General features: G+C 45.3%; 2 protein-coding genes across 2 annotated transcripts; one reads left to right on the top strand and one right to left on the bottom strand.

Annotated features, from left to right (window-relative positions):
• Positions 1-202: 202 nt before the first annotated feature.
• On the top strand, positions 203-4,979 carry LOC123164143 (acyl-coenzyme A oxidase 2, peroxisomal). The gene is made up of 7 exons (XM_044581565.1): positions 203-732; positions 2,157-2,272; positions 2,439-3,322; positions 3,415-3,594; positions 3,676-3,842; positions 4,326-4,449; positions 4,565-4,979. The coding sequence occupies exons 1-7, from the start codon at positions 278-280 to the stop codon at positions 4,733-4,735; spliced, it is 2,097 nt and encodes a 698-aa protein (XP_044437500.1). The 5' UTR covers positions 203-277; the 3' UTR covers positions 4,736-4,979.
• Positions 4,980-5,052: 73 nt separating this feature from the next.
• Positions 5,053-7,283, bottom strand: LOC123164144 (thioredoxin domain-containing protein PLP3B). The gene is made up of 8 exons (XM_044581566.1): positions 7,025-7,283; positions 6,470-6,544; positions 6,311-6,358; positions 6,085-6,227; positions 5,908-5,980; positions 5,766-5,827; positions 5,514-5,611; positions 5,053-5,433 (listed from the first exon to the last, which is right to left on the bottom strand). The coding sequence occupies exons 1-8, from the start codon at positions 7,106-7,108 to the stop codon at positions 5,324-5,326; spliced, it is 693 nt and encodes a 230-aa protein (XP_044437501.1). The 5' UTR covers positions 7,109-7,283; the 3' UTR covers positions 5,053-5,323.
• Between the last annotated feature and the right edge of the window lie 1,708 nt (positions 7,284-8,991).

Below are 8,991 nucleotides of genomic sequence, written 5' to 3'. Positions count from 1 at the left end.
CATACAAATACATCTTGATGTTACATGCAACGCACGAGCATCTTGCAACGCACGGGCATCTTGCTAGTTTTATTTAAAAACATGTGAACACGTGGATTCGGGAGGCAAAACCAATATCACGTACTTGCAGGGGCCCAACTGAAAGATGCGCCTCCCGTTGGACCCCATTAAAGCAACGTCCGAACGTAACGGCACCGACTAACTTCGGCTTCGCTTTCCCACACCCCCGCCCCGGCGCGCGCACGCTTCGTCCAACGCCTCACCGCCCGGCGTCGCCATGGCCACCACGTCCCGCTCCGGCCGCCACGGCTCCGACGACGAGGAGTCGACGCCGGCGATGCGCCGCCTCCGACGCCTCTCCCTCCACCTCCTGCAGCCCGCTCCCGAGGTGGGTGGCTCTCTGGGCCCCGCCGCGTGCGCGGGGAAGCGGCGGGCGGGCGGCCTGGACGCGGACGCGGCCGCGCTCACGGCGTACCTCAGGGGGCGGCACCGGAAGATGCAGGCGCGGGTGTACGAGTTCTACGTCGCGCGGCCGGAGCTCCAGACGCCCGTGGAGCTGCCCATGGCCGCCCACCGCGACCTCTGCTTCCGGCAGATGGCGGCGCTCGTCCGGGAGGCCGGGGTGCGGCCGCTCAGCCTCATGGCCGCCGACCCCGCCGAGTACTTCGCCGTCATGGAGGCCGTCGGCGGGGTCGACATCTCCCTCGCCATCAAGGTCGGCGTGCAGTACAGGTTGGTTCGCTGTTTTTATTTCGAAATACCGCGCGTTGTAGTGAATTTACTGGTAATTTGGTGATTCCCTCACAAATAAACTGGTAAAGAACACACCTCGGTCCTGAATTGCTTCCAGATGTTTCATATGGAGATTGTTAGCTGGTAGTCAACGAGAGGGCTTACATAATTGCTTGATGGGTGTGGGATAGAGTGTACAACTCTCCCTTTTGCTTGATGTGATGTTACGAGGGTAACTGCAAACTACATCCATGGATTAATTGGTAATTGACTTTCGGTCTCAGTAACTAAAATCGTTTTGTTTTACTCTTTTGAATGTGTATGATCTCGACGGTTCTGATTATCACATTCACGAGGATTCTAGCATGTTAGCATGGTTAATGTTATTTGTGGTGTGGGGCTTGGATCCGTTGTTAGCTTAACTGCAACCTACTTCACGTACGGCTAGATTGCAATTGCACTCCTTATTGAGGCAAGTACTTATGACTTGTGAGTTGTGAGTGACAAGGACTCTGAAAACAGAGTCGCCTTCAGCATGAGGACAGTTGGGTTTATATTATTTTTTTGGTCACTTGCTAATAGATTATGGCTTTTCCCTGCAATAGTGTGGGCTACACAACTTTGGTTACGATGGTTGGTTGGTTGTTGTGATGAAAGAAGCGGCATTAGCTCTTGATTACGATGGTTGGTTGCTACACAACTTTGGTTATGGTCAGTTTGTGATTCATTTGATTGCCTGCAGCTACAAGGATGCTTGCGTGCACAACTTTTATTGTGAAATGTCAAGCATTTTATGTCCCCATTTGGTGTAGTCATGATAATTTTGTTTCGAGTTTTGGGATTATGCATGTGGAGTTTGGTTGGTGGTTCATTTCATACAACCTCAAACACTGCACCTTTTTCTTTTTATCATTCTGGGATGAGATGAGACCCTCCATTTTTTTAGTAGAACGGGAGGGGAGACCCCTGCCTTCAGATTTTCATTAAAAAACATAAGGAGATAATTTCTTTGGAAAGGGGAAGAGAAAGCTAATGGAGCTGATTGCTTGGTTGCTTGGGACCATGTTAGATTTTTTAAGAGTAAGGCGACCACCTTTCGACGGGAAACCTAAGGAGAACCTGGTCAAACATTTAGCAACAGAAGAGATCACCGGAAGAAAAGCCTCTCTTGGCAACTTGGAGTCTGACAGGGGCAGGCCCAGGTGGGTTTGAGGAAAAGATTGATCGGGCAGCCCAATACTGTAGAAATATCACCGGAAGAAAATATCCTCAGTGGTTATCTCAGTTTATTTTCTTTGGTGATCTTAGCAGGACAATAACACATCATTTGACATTTGTAATTATTATTTACGGTTTTACATCTTACATTTTTCCTTGTCCGTCCGTTGTTATAAGTCCACTAACTTGCCTGCTTATTAACGCAGTCTTTGGGGGGGTTCCGTAATAAATTTGGGAACCAAGAAGCACAAAGAAAAGTACTTCGACAAAATCGACAATTTGGAGTATCCAGGCTGTTTTGCTATGACAGAACTGCATCATGGTTAGATTATCTATTTAATGGTTTCATCAGTATTTCTGATTTCCTGTTTGGCACTTTGATTGATTTGCGGTTTAACTGTCTATTGGGACTTGTACCCACCACCTAAAACACTGTTTGCAATAGTTTGAAAAGATTTTTTTCATTTCTGTTCGTTGCTTTTCGACAGGATCCAATGTTCAAGCCCTACAGACCACTGCTACATTTGATCCAGTTACTGATGAGTTCATTATTGATACCCCAAATGATGGAGCCATTAAGTGGTGGATTGGCAATGCAGCTCTTCATGGAAAATTCGCCACTGTTTTTGCGAGGTTAATTCTACCGCTTCAGGGAAAAGGAGGGGAACCTGCTGACATGGGAATTCATGCATTTATTGTCCCAATTCGGGACCTTGAAACCCATGCTGTTCTTCCTGGAATTGAGATCAATGATTGTGGGCACAAGATAGGCCTAAATGGTGTAGACAATGGTGCCCTGAGATTCCGTTCAGTTAGGATACCCCGTGACAACCTTCTGAACCGATTCGGTGATGTGGCGCGAGATGGAAAATACACAAGCAGCCTCCCCACGATTAATAGAAGATTTGCGGCAACCCTTGGTGAGCTTGTTGGGGGGCGAGTTGGTCTTGCGTATAGTTCGGTGGGAGTACTCAAAGTTGCGGTAACCATTGCTGTTAGATATGCTTTACTGCGCCAACAGTTTGGTCCACCTAAGGAGCCTGAAATCAGTGTGCTGGATTACCAGTCTCACCAGCACAAACTAATGCCTATGTTGGCATCAGCGTATGCATTTCATTTCGCCAGAGCGTATCTGGTAGATATGTACTCGGAAATGAAGAAAACCAATGACGAGGATGTTACCGCTGATGTCCATGTACTTTCCTCTGGGTTGAAATCCTACATAACTTCATACACGGCAAAATCTATCAGCATATGCCGAGAATCATGTGGTGGACATGGGTATGCTGCTGTAAATCGCTTTGGTGGTCTGCGGAATGACCATGATATATTTCAAACATTCGAAGGAGACAACACAGTTCTGCTGCAGCAGGTACCAATCGGAATCCTCTACAAAGCTCATTACGATATTCGATAGGCATACCTCCAATATTGTACCTTTTATCACGATGCTATATATTGTAGGTTGCTGGAGATCTCCTGAAGCAGTATCAGCAAAAATTCAAGGGAGGAACACTCTCGGTCACCTGGAACTACTTGAGAGACTCCATGGGCACCTACTTGTCTCAGCCTAATCCCGTTACTGCTCGGTGGGAAGGGGAAGATCATCTCAGGGATCCTAAATTTCAGCTGGATGCATTCAGAGTGAGTCCTGTCTTTGTTATTTATAATATCAGTAGCTATTGGATAGAAGTCCTGTACTGATTGTACAAACTCTCTTCTCAGTACCGAACATCTAGACTATTGCATAGTGTTGCTGCTCGACTCCAGAAGCACATGAAGACACTCGGAGGCTTTGGTGCGTGGAACAGATGTTTAAACCATCTGCTCACGCTCGCAGAGTCACACATTGAGTCTGTCATCCTCGCTAGGTTTATAGAAGCAGTGAAGAGGTATAGTTTTTGTGCTGTTACCTGACCTCAGTTACATTATTCTTACCACCATTGCTTACTAGCTAGTTAGCTGCACACATTAGTTTAAAAATAAGATTTTGTTGAATAGTTACTACAAATATTTATTTGGTTGAGACTTGTTATCGGTGAAAGCACTGAAAAATCCTCCTGTCGCCCTGACTGCATTTTCCAACACATCGATCATGATTATTTGTGCTTGAGTTGAAGAATTATCCCTTGAAAATCTTCCTGTCGCCCTTTGTATATTGTTATAGTTCTCTTGCTGGCACCCTTGACTTCTGCCACTGAGCACTCCTTTCTGTGTTTGAGCCATTACCCTCATTCTGTTGTTTAGCTGAATCATGAATGCAAATTAAAGCTGAACTAACAAAGCCTACTCACCATTGAGATGTTGCACGTAACCTTTTCACTTTATCTGGTGAAGTTAAAGCGACAACAATGGCTTATGATTTGTCTATGCAGTTGCCCCGATGAAAAAACACGCGAAGTACTGAAGCTGGTGTGCGACCTTTATGCGCTTGAAAGGATCTGGAAAGACATCGGGACATATCGGAATGTAGACTATGTTGCGCCAAACAAAGCCAAGGTTTGCATCTGCTTGTCAACCCCATGGCACACAATTGCAATTTCAGTTCTTAGCTTCAGACCAGAACCAGAACCAGAACCAGGACCTGATGCTATGCTCCTCTGTATGCTTGCAGGCTATCCATAAACTGGTAGACTACCTCAGTTACCAAGTGAGGCTTGTGGCTCGAGAACTTGTCGACGCCTTCGATGTCCCAGATCAGATCATCCGCGCCCCAATCGGCATGCAATCAGAGGCCTACGCTCAGTATACGCAGGGTGTCGGCTTCTACAGACAACCAACATAGACCTACCATTCTACTTCAAGCTCAGACCGTAAGGCAAGAAGCTATATATAGACAGACTTCTATCATATACCCAACATAGCAAGTCGAAATAAGTGTATAATAAGATTTATACAAAAGAAGGTGTATAAAAAGATGAGTAATAGACATCAGATGTGTATTAAGTGATAATATTGTGAATAAATTTTGTCAGACTTTGTTTTGGCAGCATTGCTTGGAATAAAGCTCATATGTGAGAAATTCTGTAGCTACAATGTCTGATGAATTATCTCCCTTCAGTCACGTGACAAGGCTTGATGTGATGAGGGAAAAACCAGAGATGAATAAGGAAGCTGAAATGCCTAACACTGAAGCATAATTGCAGCACTAATACTTAGTCATACATATGCATTGTACTCTGATAGCTGGTGAACTATAACCCAGATCATGTAAAACTGGAGCTATTGACAGATCACTAATACATCCAGCCTCCAGTTCTCTTGTTCGATACAATACGGCACACATAAATCATAAAGAAGCTTTTGAGAACTAGAGTACAAAAGAGACAAACTTATAATGTTACAAAAGACAGGATCATATCACTTCATCTCTTCAATCTGAATCTGAATCATAAGCAGTGGAAGATCTAACCCTCCTATCCTTTGACATGTCAGTTTCATCATCTTCGTCATCATCATCTTTCTTCTTTTCCTCAATTATACCTATATTTGCAGGGTGTTAACATATTCGTTATTTCGAATTGTGAAGGAATGCTGTATGAAGAAGTTAACAGTATCTCTACCTTTCCTCTTCAGTACATTTTCCAAAGCCCTGGTAGAAAAATCATCTTTACTTCCAAGGTCATCAAAACCAACCAACCGATCAACAGCAATACCCTTCCTAAAATACAAAAGCACCGCAAAAACACTAAATTAGAATGAGCCTCGATTAAATTTGACATGATGACATATAGGAATAAAGAGTACAAAACAGTTAGAAGGCTCATTATCTAATGATGGAATAGGTAGAATTCATGAACAATTTATGCACTTACTTGAACAATATAACACATGGCAACGTTTTGATTGCTAGTTTTGCCACAAAGAAGGGAGCATTCTGCAGTAGTTATCAACAAATCAGCATCCATCGATGTAGTAAAAGCAGAAGTAACTTAAAACTAACAGCGTTATACGAACTTCGGCATCAAGCTTGACGAATTTAGTTCCCAAATAGACCGGTGCGAGTGCCTTCAAATGCTTATCCATGATCCTACCAAGATTTACATCATTATCAAGTGTGAGACGCAGATCAGCACCTTACTAAATCATCAGGGGCAAGAGGCATTGTATACATAAAAAGGACTTGTGGCTTACTTGCAGCGGTAAAATTCACGATGGTAGAAATGACAGATGACCTTGTCACCACAAGTGACCTCTCCTAAGAAGTCCCCTTCAGTTATTTCCCTGTATTCACCATGACCTTGCCTCTTTAGCACCTCACGCTTCTCGACCTCTCTCTGTTGCATAGAGAAAAATGAGGTACTTAATGCATGATATGGCACTTATACAAGCCTCTCAAGTGTGAGACGCGGATCAGTACCTTAAGAGCAGCAAGCCGTTCAGCATGCAATTTCTCAAGCTCTGGGTCCTACAAAGCAGTTCCGCATTATAATGGTCGCGCGACAGATACCAAAGTTGTTGGTGGTCTACACTAAAGAGGAACGCAAGACGGTAAGAGATGGTGTAAAGTTCAACTCACATCCAGTAACTCATCAAGATCGACTTCATCGTGGATGGCAGGTGCTGCTTGAGCCTTCTCTTTAGCTATAACTTCCTATCATGGTGTCTGTGTCAGTATTGCAAAAGGAAAAATAGATGTCACCAGCTTACAGGATGGTGGAATTCATGAAAAGTAACCACATTTGAGAATCAAAAGCAGCCTTTATCCTCATTATGCAAAGAAACGGAAAACATTACTGCATGATTCCCAAGCATTATAGATGTAACCATTTTGCTAGATCCCCGGAGCAGGGCTGTCCACTTCCACACGGGCGAACATGACCCGCTCGCCGAATCTTAGGCTCTCAGCAGCGCCCGTCGTTTGATTCCGAAGGCCAAGAAATGCAAGCACACGAAGGAACTTGTCCCAAGATCCAAGGGGGGCACCGGGCACGGCTCGGGCGTTCGCTGGATCCTCAGCCGGCCCGGCGACCCGATCGCTGGATCAGACCAGAGGAGGGGTAACGGCGACGCGCAAGGCGTGGAATCTCAGATTGGGGAGAGGTAGGAGACGTCGGGGGCGAGCGAGAGTCACCTTCTTGTAGTCGCGGGCGGCGGCGGCCAGGACGTTGCCGAAGGCCAGGCCTTGGAGCTTCGACTTCACCTCGTCCGGATCCATCTCTCCTGCTCGCGCGGGTCCGCCGCTTCGGCTCGAGCTCGCCGGAGATTTGCTCTGGTTCGGTGCAGGTGGCGATTGCGGTGTTGTGTTTCTTTTTTCTCTGAGTAAATTTCCGGTGTTGTGTTGTAGCGCCGCCGCAGCAGCAACAGATTTATACTTTCCTCTGCAAAACTCAGCCCATCAGGCCTACTACTAAGAGCATCTGCCCATCAAACCCGTAAAACTTTTTCCTAAAAAAAAAAAAAAAATCAAACCCGTAAAAAAAGTGTTTTAGAGTTTCGATTGAAAAAACGGCGCCCGGCAGATCCTGTAATACTCATTCGGCCCTTAAACATTTTAAAGGGCACTGAAAATCTATCCGCGAGAACCTCATATGTACAGTTTTGAAGACAGTATACAATTCAATCCGTAAACTGGTCAAACCTCGTCGGAGCAGACGCGTCGCCCCGCAACTGGCCGAAATCTACCCGGAACTCGCCGGAATCCATCGCCGCACGTCGGAAGAAGCCGTCACACGCCGGAATTTGCCGCCGCCGGTCTGAATTGCGGCCGGCTCGACCTCCACTGCCGAGGCGAAGCGGTCAACGGGCAGGGCGCAGTAGGCCACCGGTGGCCCGAATCAGGACGGGGCGGCACCGGGGCGAGGCACGCTGTGGCCGCAGCTTATACGCGTTTTATAGGGTCAACTTATATGGAATCTGTTAGAGATGCTCTAAGGGCATAAGGGTCTGTTTAGGATTGCTCCGCCCTCCCAAAATTCAGGTCCGATCTAAAAACGCAAGTGTAGTTCCGAGAGGTTTCTCGTGCCGCCGTCGTCGCCGCCATCTGAGAAATTTAGATCCCCTCGCCTCCGACTGTCATCTTGGCACTGAGAGGTGGGAGGACCACAGATCTTCAAGACCTCTATGTTCTTTCTCAACGTCTAGTGATTACCATGGTTAATATATAGTGATTCGACGCCTGCACTTCTAGGGAATCATCCCCAGCCCAAGTATGCTCATCAATCAAGACTTTCCATCTTTTTGGATGGGCAACTCAAGGGGCTTTCAAAAACCACTACTGGTAATGTTCATGTGGGTAAAAGAGTGATAACATCATTGCTTCAGTCCAATTGCAGCCTCTTTACCGAAGTTGTTAGAGTATTTCTTCGAGCAGAGATTGATACCACGAAAAATGTGTTTTCAAGGGATTTCATTGTAATTCTTAGTCATAGGGTTACTTTGTATTTTCTTGGATTTTAGATCCAAATTAGTGTACCTATAATTGTTATGAGTATGAATAAAGTCACAAGTGTTTCTAAAAATAATAATTTAAAAACGCAAGTTTCTCTAAAAGAAAATCTAAAAACACAAGTTGTCTAAAAAAATCTGGAAAAAATGGCAAGCCAACGGGCGCGATGTATCGCCCTATAAAGAAAATACCTAAAATTAGAGTACAACTTCCTTTTTTTCGCGAAGCTCTTCAAAAACTCAATTCAAAGAGTCCTCGTGGAGTGGCGGGGAAATTACCCACCACTGTCATCAATAAGTAGATACCCCTTCGTTTTATTTCCACACGTCACCAGCCAAAAAGACCTTTCCCACCAAATTTTCTAATTCTTAATTCTTAAAGCTAGAGCTAGTTCGAAGCCAAGCAGAATAAACTGCCCTTTGATGAAGCTCCAACTTGCATGAAACTGCTTCAAAATGAATTTGATGTAGTGGAGCTGATTTTGAAAAGGGAAAGCAATCCCAGACAAGCCCTAATTTTGGCCCATAGATTTTGGGCAAAAACGTGTAAATAACTAGGTTTTTATTTCTCTTGTAAAAATATTTAATTCCATCCTCTGTAATATGGAAACATGGAAGACCAGCACTCAGCGCCGGGCAACTGGCCAGGTCTCC

This window comes from Triticum aestivum, chromosome 7D, assembly GCF_018294505.1.
Source record: "Triticum aestivum cultivar Chinese Spring chromosome 7D, IWGSC CS RefSeq v2.1, whole genome shotgun sequence".
NCBI classification, from domain to species: Eukaryota; Viridiplantae; Streptophyta; class Magnoliopsida; order Poales; family Poaceae; genus Triticum; species Triticum aestivum.
The sequence above is the reverse complement of the archived record's forward strand: the minus strand, read 5'-3'. Positions and strand labels throughout refer to the sequence as shown.

Excerpts from the sequence above, each read along its gene's own strand:
- LOC123164143 (XM_044581565.1), top strand. The coding sequence starts at position 278 with ATGGCCACCACGTCCCGCTCCGGCCGCCACGGCTCCGACGACGAGGAG. Across the intron at positions 2,273-2,438 it reads TATGACAGAACTGCATCATG|GATCCAATGTTCAAGCCCTA; the intron begins GTTAGATTATCT and ends GCTTTTCGACAG. Across the intron at positions 3,323-3,414 it reads ACACAGTTCTGCTGCAGCAG|GTTGCTGGAGATCTCCTGAA; the intron begins GTACCAATCGGA and ends TATATATTGTAG.
- LOC123164144 (XM_044581566.1), bottom strand. The coding sequence starts at position 7,108 with ATGGATCCGGACGAGGTGAAGTCGAAGCTCCAAGGCCTGGCCTTCGGC. Across the intron at positions 6,359-6,469 it reads ATCTTGATGAGTTACTGGAT|GACCCAGAGCTTGAGAAATT; the intron begins GTGAGTTGAACT and ends ACTGCTTTGTAG. Across the intron at positions 6,228-6,310 it reads AACGGCTTGCTGCTCTTAAG|AGAGAGGTCGAGAAGCGTGA; the intron begins GTACTGATCCGC and ends TCTATGCAACAG.